Source organism: Geotrypetes seraphini, chromosome 5 (assembly GCF_902459505.1).
Source record: "Geotrypetes seraphini chromosome 5, aGeoSer1.1, whole genome shotgun sequence".
NCBI lineage: Eukaryota > Metazoa > Chordata > Amphibia > Gymnophiona > Dermophiidae > Geotrypetes > Geotrypetes seraphini.
In genome coordinates this window covers 93,858,642-93,875,496 of record NC_047088.1, presented here as the reverse complement: position 1 = coordinate 93,875,496, position 16,855 = coordinate 93,858,642, and the positions used below count along the sequence as shown (strand labels likewise).

Genomic DNA, 16,855 nt, shown 5'->3' with positions numbered 1-16,855 from the left:
CTTTTAACAGTGGTGGTTGAATGTATAGTATCTGATAGTATTTTACAGAAGGCTTTGCTGAATATACAATCTTTTGTAACATACATATAATGGAAGTGCAGGAGTGCACATGTATTTATTGGCATATACAGCAGGAGCAGCCATTTTACAAATTTACATGTACACAAAAAGAAGAACAACCCCCTCAATACTGCCAACTTGTAAACACCAGAACTTATACGTGGAAACGGCATGTTAATAATTTACACATTTAACTATGACATGTGTAGCTAGTCTATTTTACAAATCTACATGTTTTGAAGAAATCTCACCATGGACAGCGATTTTCAAGTGATAAAGATGTCAAGGAAGCTGTGATGTCTGGTTTGAAGGTCAAACAGAAGAATTCTTTTCAAAGGGGTTAGTCATTGCAGGAAAAGTGGATGAAGTGTATGGAGCTTTCAGGGGAATATATTGAAAAATAAAAGTATTTTGAAAACTCTTTTCTTTCCTACTGAGTTAGATAAATTATTGAATGCCCCTCGTACTTGTAGATTTTTGGCCTACCAAGCCATGCCTAAACATGTCCAAGGCTCCCTTTGAAATCTGTGTTCCAGTGATCTCATGTAAATAGTGGCTTTCTGAAATCACAGTTTACAAGAGTGTGCAATATTTATGTATAAGTGCTCTTATTAACATAGAGAAATTATTTTAAAATAGAGGCCTATTTGTGTTTCTCTTTGCAGAGGTCTCCAGGCTATGATAATTCATTATAAGTGGCTCTCTTGTTGCAGGATAAGTTGAGATTGGGCTGTCTTGGTATGACTGTCTAACTTTGTTGCTGCAGGGTACCTTGGCGCTGTGGCTTCAGCACTTTTCACTGCCTTTGCAGTGCAGAAGAAACCACTGGCTTTGTGGGGCTGTGAGCTCATGGCGGCGCTGCCATTGGTGCTAGAATATGTACAGTCAGTGGGCGTTGACACGGAGGAGAATGTGCAGGCATGGCCTTATTTCACAGAGAAGTGGACATGGTGAGTGACCCACAAATTTCCTGAACCATCATTAGGGAATGTTATTTCAGAAAAAGACTCTGTGGCTTTTGGGGGCGGGAGGTGGATGAAGAATTCAGAACACTTGTATGGACTGAGACCTGACTGAATATTTTACAGTTTGATATATCTTGTGCCAAAAGGCTGGCTGTTGTAGTAAGATCCTTTTTGTTTACGATTTACACAGTTTTCCATGTCTTTTTTCAAAATATGTTTTTGTGTTGGGTTGGAATAGAATAAGGGGAAGGGATTTGAAATACTGTCTTCCTGTGGTTACAGTCAGATTGGTTTGCATATTTTATATAGGTACTTATTTTGTACATAGAGCAATGTAGAGTTAAGGGACTTACCCAGGATCACAAGGAGGTGCAGTGAGAATCAAATCCAGTTCCCTTGGGTCTTGGGCTACTGTACTAACCATTAGGCCAGTGAGTGATTTCACCAGTCTATTTTTTAGTGATGGAATAAATTTAGTCTAGATAAGGGATGAGATGAGCAGGACTCTGATTCCAAGCTTATAGTAAGCAGTTGCTAGATCATATCGGGGATGTAAAATAGTAAATGAAGGCAGAGATAGACTAATATGACTATTGAGACTGTCCAATAAGGTTGTTGGGATTTTATCTGTCCCCAATGCAGGATCATTTTATTGTAATTTTTATTTTTAGAAATGCAAAAGTAATTATACAGTTGAAGTGCTCTATGTATTGTTTACATTTTCTTACCTTTTAGAAATCCATTGAGAAATCCTGGTCAGACTTGATTCTGGGGTTGACACAACATGGAATGCCTTATGTATTACACAGCTGGAGCATTCCAGCTATACCATCCATGATTTGCTGTCACTATGTTATAAATAAACACTGTTCTGTCCTCCAAGGTACCTTACGGAGAGAGGCCTGTTCAAGGGAGAGGGGCCTCCCAGATTCCCAGCCAAGTATGGACCTGCAGAACGTGATGTAGTGTACAAAAGCTTCAGTCTGGATAGCTGGGCTGGGAGGAGTGGGCATGATGCACCCATGATTGCTTATGATGCACTCCTTGCCACTGGGGGATGTTGGGAGAAACTCTGCAACCATGCCATGTTCCATGCAGGTGAGTCTGAGCCAGAGCTCTTCACAGCACATACTGTTCTGTCATCATGAGGGTTGTTGAAGATTTCCTGTTTACAGGTGTGATAGTTGTCACCGATATGAAAACTGAGATTGTGAATGAATCAAAATTAAGTGAATATATTCAAATTTGGAAACTCAGATGAGGTTTAGTGACAAAGCCTTGAGATCTTGTAATTACAGATTAAGCTGAATGCTACAGAAGTTCAGAAGGTTGATTTTGTGACTCTTAAGACATAAATATATGTACCATTCTTCATTTACATCCATGGAGTTTAGGTTCTCAGAGGAACAGGAAACTTGGGTGTTTTACAGAAAGAATCTGTTCCTTGTGGATTAGAACATACAATGCAAATTGGAAGGTCATACAGAAGTTAAGATGTGTCTGCAGGAAGTAGGGCTTTTTACTGACATGATTGATATTTGAAAATGTCAGAGATCAAAAGTGATTTAAAAAGAAAAAGTGAAATACTGCCACCTGCTGGGTTTAAAAACTTAACAGAATGGACTTTTAATGTTAACATTGACATAAGGCATTTTTGGAAAGGAAGTCATGTGATCAACTGTGCCATTGTATTCTAAAGCATGATAATTATTACAAATGATGTCACATAGGGTATAAATCTGTTTGACTTGCTTTCTCCCTTTGAAGAGCACTGAAATTCTGATGGCTTGCTCTTCCCAGACAATAGGAGCACTGTTAATAAATTCTAATTGTTTATTACATGGCTTTTCCTCATGTCTGTTATTTGAATTCACAGAACGGAGTCTCTAGCCAGTCATGTGGGAGAGAGAATCCATTCTTGCAATTCTTTTAGCCTCGATGTTCAAGTCTTCCAGCCTGGCTTGGATAGGGTGAATGTATTCTCCTTACGCTAGGACATGTTGAGAGGAATTTTATGATGATTCTTATCCCAGAACATTCCAAGAGTTGATATCTGACCATATCAAACTGTACTGAGATGAATGTCCACTCCTAAGTCCCAGAGAATGCAGACAGCAACCATGAGGGCAATTCTGTGGTGGTCAGCTAATTCAGAACGCCACGGCCAAGCTTATTTTCGCAAAAGGCAAGTTCGATCACGTCTCCCCCCTCTCCAAGCTTCACTGGCTCCCAGTATACTCCAGAGTCCTCTATAAATGTGCCTGCATAGCCTTCAAGATTCTACATGGCGTCCTTCCTCCCGTTATCCCACTCTTTTGGAATTCCTCAAACCCACACTCCACTAGACCCTCCCAAAAACTGAAACTATCTTTCCCCTCTATAAAAGGTATGTCCCGCACAGAAAAACTTGGAACATCCCTCCCCTTTAGAACCACAGAACTCTGGAACAACCTCTCATCCCCGCTCAGAAATTCTAGCTCCTTCCAATCCTTCCGCAAACACTTGAAAACTTGTCTTCTTTCAAAAATCTAATCACCTCCCGTTCTCTAGTACCCTGTCCCTCTCTATCTTCTCAGTCCCTCTCCTATATCCCTTCATTGTAGTTCCTTTCCTCTTAACTTCTGTAAACCGTGCCGAGCTCTGCGCTTGCGGAGATGGCACGGTATACAAACCTAAAGTTTAGTTTAGTTTTAGTCTGCTTACATTTATTCACACATTACATGCATAAATGTACAGAAAACTGACCATGATATGTGCACATATGCATATAAATATCACTATTTCCCCCCCATCCCCAGCTCTGTTCTGTAAGGGCAAACCTAAGTGGTATACAAAGGAGTGTACGCAGGGGTGGAGCATGGGTGGGCATTCCCGCTTTTTTTTCTCTCCTGGAAGCTCATTAATCACTACATCATCTGCCTATTCTAAACCGAATTCAGTCATAAATGCAGTTCCTGGTTGCATGAATATCTTGATTTTTAGGAAACATAGTAAAGGAATCTGTAGTCTTCACATGGCATGGGAAGCAGTTAGAAAGAGCAGAATACACATATCTCCATACCAGATATCTCTATAGGAATTCAGGCCCGAATCTCAGCCTGCCTGTCTGACATTGCCGTGTAGATGTCTTACCACCATCTCAAACTGAATATGGCTAAAACTGAACTTACCTTTCCACCTAAACTCATCTTCCCCCTCTCATCATTCTCTGTTTTTGTGGATAACACTATCCTCCTCCCTGCCTCGTCAGCTCGCAACCTTGGAGTGATCTTTGACTCCTCTTTCTCCTTCTCTAATCAGATTCAACAAACTGCCAAAACCTGTTGCTTCTTCCTCTATAATATTACCAAAATCTGTCCTCTCCTTTTGAACACACTACCAAAACCCTTATCCATGCTCCCATCACCTTGCGCTTAGCCTACTACAACATACTTCTCTCAGGCCTCCCACGCACCAGTTCAAAATGCTGCAGCACGACTCATATTCCATGAGAGCCCCAATTCTCACATTACCTCTCTTCTCAAGTCACTTCATTGGCTCCTAAACCATTTCTGAATACAGTTCAAACTTCTCTTACTGACTTGCAAGTGCATACTCTGAAGCACCCTAATATCTCTCTTATCTCCCCCATGCGCCTCCCTGTGAACTCCATTCATCAGGGAAGCCCCTCTTATCTGTACTCTTCTCCTCTACTGCCAACTTCAGACTCCAATCCTTCTTTCTTGCTGCACCATGTGCCTGAAACGGGCTGCCTGAATCAATACTTTATTCTCCATTCCTGGCTGTATTCAAATCCAGTCTAAAAGCACACTTTTTTGAAACTGCATTCAACCCTTAACTCCCACTCACTGCTGTCAGATACCTATACCCACTGTATCATTTCCTCTACCATAATCTTCCCAACCCTGAGATGTCCTGTCTGTCAAATTAGATTGTTAGCTCTTCTGAGCAAGGACTATCTATTGTATGTTGAATGTATAGTGCTGCGTACGTCTTGCAGCGCTACAGAAATGATAAATAGTACTAGCAGTAGTAGATGATATGAGATTATCATTGCTAAATAAAGTTCTTAGTACATCTATATATTCTGCTCTTTCTGTAATCTGGTTTTCTGGACTGATTTTCACTAATCAATGAGCAGCCTGGTCTGGTGCCTCTTGCTATAGAGAGAGTTACAAAAATTTCCCTTCAGATTGAGCACCTATGTGTCTCTCTTTTGCCTTGCAATTGGTTCACTCAAATACAGGTACAGCCTCTCATGCTTTCACTAATTGGGGAGGGGACGGATTCCTGGCTTCTCATCCTGATTTATAGCCAGATTCCTCAAGGGAATGTTACATTTGCATCCTTCTGTGAAACAACCATTTACAACATAGAGCCTCAACATTTTGTCTTGTAGGCCATCAGAAGGTTTATGTATGAACAACCTGTCTTATCTACTAAGTCTATTCCCTTCATTATCTTGAATGTTTCGATCATGTCCCCTCTCACTCTCCTCTTTTCAAGGAAGAAAAGGCCCAGTTTCGCTAATCTCTCACTGTATGGAAACTCCTCCAGCCCCTTAACCATTTTAGTCGCTCTTCTCTGGACCCTTTCGAGTAGTCTCTGGACCCTCCGAACTCGTCCTTGAGACTATAACAAACGCCTTCCTCAAGTTCCAAAGATTATTGATCATCGGAGACATCAATCTCCACCTAGACGACATCACTAGCAAGGATATGATTGAACTTATTAGTTTCCTCACCTCCCTTGGCCTCACCCCCCCTAACCCACGAAAAGGGGGACACACTAGACCTCATTAACTTCCTCGACCTTACCGCTCACAAGACGTCAATTGACGACACTCGCTGGGAACATGTCCCCTGGTCTGACCACTTCCTAGGGGCTTTCTGTCTCCCCATCTTTATGTCGCACCTTGGGGCTCCACCCCGTTCTTCCAACCCCATTGCCTTCCGCAAAAAAATCACAAGCGACTTGTTCTGGTCTAAATTTCTCAATCTATTCTCCTCTGCCCCTAAGCCTGCAGATTCAGGTACTAATTGGCATAACTGGGTCACTCTCTCCAAATCCACCTATCTTTCCCTCGCCCCCCTTTCCACTAAATCCATTTCCTATCCCCACAAGGCCCCTTGGTTCCTCCCATATCACAGAGAGCTAAAACAGAAATGTCGAGCTCTGGAGCGCATATGGAAAAAATAAAAATGTCCTATAGACAGACAGTCCTGGAGAGTCAATATCAAGCTGTACAATACAGTACTAAAAAAAGCAAGAAAGAACTTTTATGGTGACAAAATCTCCAGGTCCAACAATCAAAGCAGTACTCTATTCAACATCTGGCGCTTCCTAACCTCCAAAAGAGACCCCACCTTGCTCCCCTCCTCTCCCTCAGCCGATGTTCTAGCAAAATTCTTCAACGATAAGGTTTCTTCCTTGAGATGCTCTTTCCCTCCTTCAGTCTCTTACAACTCCCTAGTGCCCACCGATTCCACTCCCACCCCAATGGTCTCCAACCCTAGCCCAGCTGACAGATCCTGGACCACCTTTGAGTGCGTATCTGAATCCCTGGTCCTCAATATCTGCCTCAAACTGAAATCCTGTAATTGCTCCTTGGACCCATTCCCCTCCTACCTCTACGAGAATATTCCCGCTCAGGCTATTTCTTCTATCACCATTCTCATAAACTCTGCCCTTCAGTCGGGCCATTTCTCCCCAGAAATGGGTCATATCGCCTTGACCCCACTACTGAAAAAATCTGACCTTGACCCTTCCATACCATCCAGCTATCGCCCAATTGCAAATATCCCTCTCCTAACCAAGATGCTAGAGTCCATCATTTCTTCCCAACTCTCATCATACTTAGAGATATTCTCTATTCTTTTACCCTATCAATATGGCTTTCGTCCTAACTTCAGCACCGAATCCCTACTGTCTTCCCTGATTTCAAGGGTTCAACAACTTCACTCTCGAAACAAGTTCGCCGTCCTCCTACAATTTGACCTTTCCGCTGCTTTCGACGTTGTTCACCATGATATTCTTGTTTACCAACTCTCTGAGATAGGTATCAACTCCACAGTCCTAGGTTGGTTCTCTAAATTCCTCCGCTCTCGTTCTTACATTGTTAACATGAATGGCACCTCATCCTCCCCCTGGAAACCGAATTGTGGAGTCCCACAAGGCTCTCCACTATCCCCTATCCTTTTCAACATCTATATGTCCTCCCTAAAACTCCTCCACCTATCCCCCCCTTGAAACAATTTACACTTATGCAGACGACATCCTCGTCCTCCTCGAGACCGATTCGAACCTCACCGACCTGTCTAAGAACATATCCTCTTGTATAATGAACCTACAATCCTTGGCCCACACTGTGCAAATGAAATTGAATGAGTCCAAAACAAGACTTCTTTGGCTCGGTCCAAAACTAGATCACCTACCCACTTCCATCCCACTACCCTCTGGCTCCTCTCTGCAGCTTGAGTTCTCGAGCAAGGTCTTGGGCATCATCATTGATTCCACATTGTCCTTCAATGACCACCTCCAATCCTTGATTTAAAAAAATGCTTTTTCAGCCTTCACATGCTGAGGAAAGTTAGATCCTGCTTCCATCAAAAACATTTTACCCTCCTTGTCCAATCCATCATCCTCTCCAGATTGGACTATTGCAACTCTATCTACTTAAGCCTAACTAAGAAAAACCTCCACAGACTCCAACGGATTCAGAATGCCGCGGCCAAGCTCATCTTCGCTAAAAGTAAATTTGACCATGTCTCTCCGCTCCTGGCCAAGCTCCACTGGCTTCCGATAATCACCAGGGTCCACTATAAATGCGCCTGTTTAACTTTCAAAATCCTATATGGTATCCTCCCTCCCTTTATCCCTCTTTCTTGGAATTTCTCAAACCCTAATACCACCAGATCCTCCCACAAATTAAAATTATCCTTCCCCTCGCTAAAAGGCATTTCCCACACAGGAAAGCTAGGGACCTCCCTCCACTTCAAAATCACTGAGCTCAGGAACAACCTTACCTCCCCTCTTCGGAACTTGAGCTCTCTCCAAGTTTTCCGCAAACATCTGAAAACCTGGCTTTTCTCAAAAAATGTAAGTCTCCCTCCAATTTAGGAATCAAAGAAACTCTTATATCTTGGCATCCCAAGTCCTCTAAATTTTCTTCACACTTCTACCTCTAACCCTCTGTTGTAGTTCCTTCCTATTTCTCCTAGTGTAAATCGCGTCGAACTCTACGATCGTGGAGATGATGCGGTATACAAACCTAAGGATTAGATTAGATTAGTACTGTGTCCTTCATATACGGCGACAATTGCTGGACGCAGTATTCCAGGTGAGGGCGTACCATGGCCTGGTACAGCGGTATGATAACCTTCTCTGATCTGTTCATGATCCCCTTCTTAATCATTCCTAGCATTCTGTTTGCCCTTTTCGCCGCCACCGCACATTGCGTGGACGGCTTTATTGACTTGTCGACCAGTACTCCCAAGTCTCTTTCTTGGGTGGGTCTCTCCAAGTACTGCACCGGACATCCTGTATTTGTGTATAAGATTTTTTTTACCAACATGCATCACCTTACACTTATCCACGTTAAACCTCATTTGCCATGTTGCGGCCCATTTCTCGAGCATATTTGTCATGTTGCAGGTCTTCGCAATCCTCCTACTCCTTCACTACTCTGAATAATTTTGTATCGTCTGCAAATTTAATCACCTCACTCGTCGTACCAAATTCCAGGTCGTTTATAAATATGTTGAAGAGCACGGGTCCAAGCACCAAACCCTGCGGAACTCCACTTGTGATGCTTTTCCAGTCAGAGTATTGTCCATTTACCCCCACTCTCTGTTTCCTATCTGCCAGCCAGTTTTTAATACACGTATTTCATCCTTGATTCCATTCCTCGCAATTTTTCATAGTCGTTCATGCGGAACCTTGTCGCATGCCTTCTGAAAATCCAGATATACAATGTCGATCGGGTCACCCTTGTCTATCTGCCTGTTTACTCCCTCGAAGAAGCACAGCAAGTTCGTCAAGCAAGATCTTCCTTTGCTGAAGCCGTGCTGGCTGGTCCTCATCAGATTGTATCCGTCAAGGTGATCAATGATGCGGTCCTGTATCGGTACTTTTTTTTTTTTTTACATGGGGAGTACACATATGTATGCCAAGCAACACCCCCGATGAGGCCCCCTACACCCCCTTACCTTATTTACGATGGCTGGCCGGAGGGATGCCTACTCCTTCCGGCCAGCAAGTCCGCCTCTTCAAAATGGCAGGTCTTCCCCTCCCTGTGATGCACCAGCGATCTGATGGGCCCAGGTGCATCTGGGGAGGGGCCTAAGGTTCTCATTGGTCCAGGTTGCTTAAGGCCCCTCCTATAGGTCAATCAGAGCCTTAGCCCCTCCCTGGCACATCCTAGGATGGAGGAGAAGGCCCGCTATTTTGAAGAGGCGGATCTGCTGGCCGGAGGGAATAGGCATCCCTCTGGCCAGCCTTCATAAACAAGGTAAGGGGGGCGGGGGGTCATCGATGGTACAGTAGCGATGGGAGTGGGCATCTGTCCCACTGCCGGGGGAGGGTGTTGGGGGGGATTGCTTGGTGGCAGCAAAATTTTCTGGCAGGTCTGAGCTGTCAAGCCTTACTTTCCTGTCAATGCATGAGCCAATCAGGATTTAGGCACTGACTAGAAAGTAAGGCTACAACAGTTCACACCTGCCAGAAAATTTTGCTCGCAAATGTAGGACAGCGGAGTTAGAGAATTGCCTGGAAGGCTTCTGTAAATATTAATGACTTTGTTGTATTACATTTGCATTGCAGAGTCTGAGACCTGCTAGGAAGCTTGTAAAAGACCACAGTAAGCCATTTTGATAATCCACTGCTAAAATACATGGAAGCTAAACTGGCTGGAATTGGTTTAGCGACCAAATTAAAGCTTGATTTTTAATGAAAAGGCTGAGAAGCTGTTGCTGTAGATAATTTTGCTCCCTCTTTTACAGAAATAAGATTGTTCCTTCTGGAAGCTAATGAAGGATGCTGGTTACTTAACACTATGTGATTTTCCACATTCTAATTTTGTTTTCCTGCTGGATTTTAGGTGACAGTGATTCCACAGGAGTGATTGCTGGAGCCTGCTGGGGAGCCATGTACGGATTCTTGGGGGTTCCAGAGGGGAATTATAACTGCCTGGAGTACAAGTCTCGTATTGAGGATGCTGCTGACAAGCTCTACACACTTGCATGGGGGACAGATTAATGAACTGTAGCTGAGTGGGAAATGGCAAGTTTCACAGACTCTTGTACAGAGAAAGGATGGATTCTTTGGACTGAGAACTGCTCAACCATCTCCACGATGTGGCTTGGGCTAGCTTTATTAGCCCTGCAGTGCTGTGTAACTTCCAATTTTGATGTTTAATTATTCTGGGCACGTGCACAGCTTGCCCTGAATAATATTCACAGAAAGTCATCCTTGGACCAGCATTGCACAATGGAGGAAGATTTTTTCATTAGTCCTGGGTTTGAACTTGCATCACAAAGTAGTATGGTAGATGTAGGCTGTGCTTCTGCAAACTAGGCATTGGGTTGCATTTGTTTGAAATCTAGGAATGACCTAAAATATCTTCCTGAACAACTTATCAGGTCTAGTATTATACTAGTATGACAATTGCAGTCATTAAAAGCCTTCCTCTGTCAACCTACCCTGGTTCTCTTTTTGCATCCCTCTAAATAAAGCCAAAAGCATGGCTCCGTGTGCTTTCTGGATGGTTAAATTGATAGGTGGAGGGAAGGGAAAAGGTTCAGGATCGGTAAGTAGAGAACTGGATGAGGTTAGTGTAGGGAACAATGCGAGGAATTTTGAGGTTTAACGCATGAGATATTCCGATAGGAGTATAGGGAAGTACATGAGGCATTAGGAAAAAAACAGAACAGAATTAGACTAAGGAGTTGTCGAAGGGGAGGAGCAAACAAACCAGTTAAACTCTGTATCAATTTTTTGAGGAAATTATATAAATACCTGATAACATAGTACCTCGTAATTGCAGAAATAGGGCCCAACAAAGGCTGTGTTTTGGCAAGCGGTGCCTTCAACAGGATTCTATAAACACAATGAAGTGCCTTGATAATGAAGAGCTGATGTGAAAGTATTTTTGATCTTGACAAGATTTAGATCATCATCTGTCAGTTGCAGCTCATAAAAAATTATCTGCAACTACTGAATGACTCTCAAAGTAAAAGAGCTGCTGTATATTTCAAATTTGTTGTGCCTGGTGTGTCCCACTTCTTTTTTTTTTTTCTTGTTCTTTTTTGGTTCACATGTAGGCATTCCAGGGCTGAGTTGTAATCTACTTGTAGACACACACACTGGCTTAGTAAGGGTGGCGGGTTTAGGGTTAGGGTACCATCTTGGTAGAGGCACTGGCACCTCTCCACCTCCTGTATCTCTTTGGCTCTTTGACACCAGCAGCAGCATCTCCAACTTGCTGCTCGCACCGGCCTTGACTCTCCCTCAGATGTCACTTTCTGGTTGCGGGACCAGGTGAAGTGATGTCAGAGGGACAGCTGAGGTCAGCATACAACAGGTTAACTAATGACCGAATTTACATGCATTTAAATGTTGTCTGTGCTGAAACCATTAGAGCGTTCTGAATACCCTAATGATGGTGCTATTCCAGTGCTAATTGCTCTAGTGCCAGCATTAGGTTTTGAGTAGCAGCCCATCAGCAGATGAGGTAATAACATACACGGTAAGGCAGGGTTAAGACTTCTAGAACAGAAGTGGCTGCAACCCAGTGCATCTCTATGTGAAGAAAGAGAAACAATTTCTACCTTTATATAATTTATTCAGTAACAAACATGACACCACAAACCTTATTCCATTAAAAACCAGTTCCATTATATACTTATGTTGTATACACTTTGAGGACAATATTCACACTGTCCACATTAGAGCAAATTTGGGGGGGGGGGGGACGGGGGACGACATGCGCCTGTAATGAAAACAAAACTATATCATCAGTTTTGCTTTTCATTTATGCCTCAGGAAAAAGCAGCTACAACAATTTGCATCTCCTTCTTAGGGTACTTTTGCCAGGCAGGCCAATTCATATATTTTTGAAATTCCAAAACTATACATATTTACTGCCCTCATTTAACCTGGCCCATGAAAAGGAAAGATTAGGTTCTTACCTCGGTAATCCTCTTTCCTGTACAACAGCATATAATTCCTTATGGATGGGTTAAGCACCTCAACTCATGCGTTGATTGCAAAATATAAATCATTTTCTTCTTCTTCACCCCCCTTGTCTCTCTGGGTAGGGCCCCCTCTCCTTAGTCTGTACCAAAGAAGTTATATCCCCTAGGAGAGGAAATTAAAACAAAGGGGGGGGGGCTTGGGGGGACTTCCCCGCTCCAGATAATTTCGATCTACTCTGCAATAGTAAATACCCCAACAGAGCAACAAGAAAGGTGGCAAAACACAAGAAACCCACCTACCTGTGTGCAACCAACACTAACACATCTCATAACATGGCAAACTCTCCTGACATGAATTTTGGTATTAACATGTCACCACTTCAAAGTCTTTTCTTCCTTGGCTGCCACAAACCAAGCCACTGGATACTCTTCCAAGCCTACAAGGGCCTAAAAGACAGCTGACAGGGCGGGGCATAAGGAATTTTATGCTGTTCTACAGGAAAGAGGATTATTGAGGTAAGAACCTAATTCTTCCATCCTGTGCAAATAGCATATGATTCCTTATGGATGAGATGTACCAGAGCAGTCTAGGGCAGGACAGATGAGCCTGGAGGAACACAGAGAACCTGCCATATCCACTCTATAAAATTTTGTAATAGTATGGAGGGTAGATCACATGGCTGCCCTATAAATTTCATCAGGCGGCACTGCCTTGCTCTCTGTCCAGGAAAATGCCACACTTCTGGAAGTGTGAGTTTTCATGGCAGTGTATGCAGACGAAATAGTCATGCGGATCCATCAGGAAATAGAAACTTTAGAAGCTGATCTGCCCCAATGGCTAGCACTGGTTAAGACAAATAGGTGATATGACAGGCATAACTCCTAACTTCCAGTAATTTCAATACTTTTTCTTATTTCCTCTCACCTTTGGGCTAGAAAGTGGGAAACCAAACTTCCTGGTTGACATAAAATGCTGAAACTATCTTCGGTAAAAAGGAAGGCGTGGTACGTAAAGACACCCCTGCTTCCATGAATTTGAGTTCGGACATCCTCCTTGAAGTGATTGCAGCAAATAAAACTGTCTTTATGGTTAGATTCATGATAGACACCTCTGTCGGAGGCTCATTCAATGCTTTAGCGAGGGCCTGTGATAAATGTTGAGTTTCCATGTACTGGAGGACAGAGCCTGAGAGCTCCTTTCAAGAACCTAGACACATCTGGGTGAGAGACCAAAAATCTTCTGTCCTCTTAAGCTCTATAACACAGCCCAGCTATTTGAACCTTGAGAGATCCTACTGCCAGGCCCTTCTCTAGACCTTCTGCAGAAAGGACAGGACTTCAGCAATAGGAGCCCGCTGGGGACCTAGTTGATTCTTCTTCCACCAGAGATGAAAAAGTTTCCATACTTTCGCATAGGCTGCTATAGTTGCTGGCTTTTTCAAATGCATAAGTATTGTGATAACCATATCTGAATATTCTGTTTCTACTAAGGCTGCGTGCCCAACAAGTCATACCATAAGCCCAAAGCATTCCGGATTCTCTAGGGCCATGGGCCCCTGAGACAGGAGATCCTAGTGCTGCCACCACTGAAGACTGGTGCGTCTCTACCATCCAGGCTAACTGTGACTGGAGAGAGTCTGTCCAGGTGACCAATGTGCTAACAGTGCAATCTACAGGGGACACCAATGGACTCTTGCCCACGGCACCTTCAGGTAATGCCGGCATCTGCACTTCAGTTGCATGGTTCTGGAAGAAACTCAGCCCTCTTCCATGTTGAGTAGGACCACCAAATGTTCCAGACATCGCGTAGGTTCTAGGTGGCTCTTTCTGAAACTAATAAGCCACCCCATATCCTGCAGGAGCTGGACTGCCTGAGACACTGCCTAGTGACATTCAATTTCGGACAGCACTCTGATTAGCCAATCATCCAAGTACAGATGAGCTTGAATGCGCACATACGCTGCCACCACCACATTACTTTGGTAAAGGTGCAAGGCACTATCACCAAGCCAAAGAGCAGCGCTAAGAACTGAAAATGGTTATCTAGCACCTGGAACCTGAGAAACCTCCTGTGGTTTGGGTATATGCAGATAAGCCTCTATCAAATCCAGCAAAGCCATAAATTTGCCCAGAGCTACCGAGGTGATGACCAATTTCAATGTTTCCATCTAGAACCTGGGAACCTTAACACTGCATTGATTGATTTGAGATCCAGACTTGACTTGGGCCCTCCAAGGACCTCTGACGATTTAACACATCTCTTCTCAGGTAGGGTTGCCAGATTTCCTCTTTATAAAACAGAGAACACCTGACCTCACCCTGTTCTGCCCCAGTCCCGTTTTGTTCTACCTCCAGTTCCGCCCCATTCTTCCTCCAGCGCCACCCTATTCCTTACCAGCCCTACCCCACATGAAACTCCAGTCTCCTTCCCTGAGCTTGGGGTTGTCTGGAGGGCATGCATGGGTGCTGATGCGATAACGTCATGCATGCATACATACATATGACATCATTGCTTCGACATCCACATATGCATAGAGAGCCTCCAGACGTGACCATGAGCTCGTGGACTTCCAAAACCTGGACAAACTGTTCAGTTTTGGAAATCCCTCCAGGTACCTGGACATTCACCTAAAAAGAGGAAATCTCTTGGTTTTCCTGGACTTCTGGTAACCATATTCTCAGGGTCAGGTGCGTCTGCACAAGAGCACTTTGCAGGCAATGCTGAGTTGCATTTAAGAGGCTTTAACTGAGCTTTATGACCTAGTTTTCAAGCTCTCTGCCTCTACTGACCCGTGAAGTGACCCAAGGAGCCAAAGCCCATGGTTTCTGCCCCCTTCGTATGCTTTGCGGCACATGGTACAAGGACACTCCTTATCTGACCATCCAGCACAAATATGGCAAGATATGGGGTCCAAACAACCTTAATCAAAGCTGTAAGGGTATATTAAAATAAGCTTATAAAGAATATACCCTTACAAAAGCAATATGAGTCAGAAGGAGCGTTTAGAAATAAAATTGGAAAATCCAAGATGGCCGCTACAGCTGCGTTTTAGCACCAAAACCAGCCCATGGAAGCAAAACCAAAACGCTCAAAATTTCTGAAAATAGGATTTTAGAGGTGGGGGGACCCTTGGGACACCCTCAGAAACCTTTATTTGCTAATTTCAGACCCACCCTGATTTTCCCAAAGACAGTAATGAGCTGTACTCGCAGATATGCCATGTGCAGTTGCTTTTAAAAGTGTGACCCTCCTGGCTTCAGACTCTAATGTCAGGCTCTTCTCCCAGGACTACTGGAAACCTCTTAACACAAGGAAGCCTCAAACAAAAACGGATTAAATCTCGAAAATAAAAAATCTATTGCAGAGCATATGAAAAGACATCTTCTCAACTCACTTGCAAAACTTAAGACTGAGGAGAGGGGGCACTACCCAGAGAGACAAGGGGGCGGAGAGAAGAAAATGATTGTCTTCTGCTAGCAACATGTGAATCGGGGTGCATGACTCATCCATAAGGAATCATATGCTGTTTGTACAGGAATTATACATACTGAAAAATGCATATAATTTTACTTGTATAGAAAGTGAGTAATTTTCAATATACTTTGAGAATTTCCTCCTTATGTAGCATGACACAAGATATACAATCCAGAAGACACTTGACTAGTTCCAAATCATAATGAAAATTATGCTTCCTGTTCCAAAAAGCTTATACTCAAAATTTGTGATGAAAGAACTGATTAGGGATATTTTCTATTATGTAATTTGCCACATAGAGTTCCTGCTTCATTTTGCAGGTATCGCCAGAAGATAGATGCAATTTTGCGAGCTGACAGCAATGAGAGGGTCTCCTTCTTCTTTTGATGTAATATCAGTACAATAAACACCTCCAGGCAGATCCAACAGGCAGCCTGTGGTCTGTAAAAAGGAAAAAAAAAACAACAAACCTCTTGGAATGTGTCAGAACTGTCACTGAGGCCAATATGCTCAAAAGTTTTCCTTGCAAGTAAGAGTAGTTAAAACTAGTCTTAGTTAAAACTAGTCTTACTTACAAGGAAGCTCCACTGTCTATGCTTAAAAGGGTTATCTGGGGCTTCTGACAGCCGTAGTAGTCACCGTGAACCCTCATTTGTATTTAAATGAGCACCCTTGTAAGGCTCAGAAGGGAAGAGAAAGGAACACCCATCTTTTACCAGGGAATTTTTTATGGCAGATCTGGAGCTGCTATCGCTTTTGTGTTGTATGAGTGTATGTCCTGCATTTAGCACAGGCACGGAACACACACTCGCAAAACACACAATAGCCTTAAAAAAGAAAACACTCCACAGCTGAGCTGACAGCCCTGCCAGCTCAGCTGATCTCAGCTCCGGAGCCCTGATCAGATGAGCCAGCTGGATAGAGCAGTGGTGGAAGAAGAAGGAACCTGACTGGAGGGATAGGGGAAGGAGCTGTGCCTACCACTTTGCTCTTCTGAGCAGGCACCAGGCACAGTTCCTCCCCTCTTTTACCAAGCTACTCTGCATAATTAACATTCATATGATTTACATGCTATTTGCTGAGCATAGTCTAGCAAAAGAAAATCACTCTCAACTCGGCTTTCTTTGCCAGGTTGCTTAGTGCTTTGTTCATCCAATCCTGAG

The 16,855-nt window shown here is 43.5% G+C and overlaps 2 protein-coding genes across 5 annotated transcripts in view; one reads left to right on the top strand and one right to left on the bottom strand.

Annotated features, from left to right (window-relative positions):
• Positions 1 to 11,279, top strand: part of LOC117361301 (protein ADP-ribosylarginine hydrolase-like) — a 49,969-nt gene extending 38,690 nt beyond the window's left edge. For all 3 annotated transcript variants that reach the window (XM_033946454.1, XM_033946456.1, XM_033946455.1), the window contains 3 exons: positions 827 to 1,010; positions 1,909 to 2,123; positions 10,123 to 11,279. In XM_033946454.1, the coding sequence (XP_033802345.1) occupies positions 827 to 1,010; positions 1,909 to 2,123; positions 10,123 to 10,280 (557 nt within the window). In that variant the 3' untranslated portion in view covers positions 10,281 to 11,279. The remainder of the gene's footprint in view (positions 1 to 826; positions 1,011 to 1,908; positions 2,124 to 10,122) is intronic.
• A 565-nt stretch (positions 11,280 to 11,844) lies between these two features.
• Positions 11,845 to 16,855, bottom strand: part of LOC117361302 (COMPASS-like H3K4 histone methylase component WDR5B) — a 79,530-nt gene continuing 74,519 nt past the window's right edge. For both annotated transcript variants that reach the window (XM_033946458.1, XM_033946457.1), the window contains exon 11: positions 11,845 to 16,133. In XM_033946458.1, coding sequence (XP_033802349.1) covers positions 16,002 to 16,133 — 132 coding nt within the window. In that variant the 3' untranslated portion in view covers positions 11,845 to 16,001. The remainder of the gene's footprint in view (positions 16,134 to 16,855) is intronic.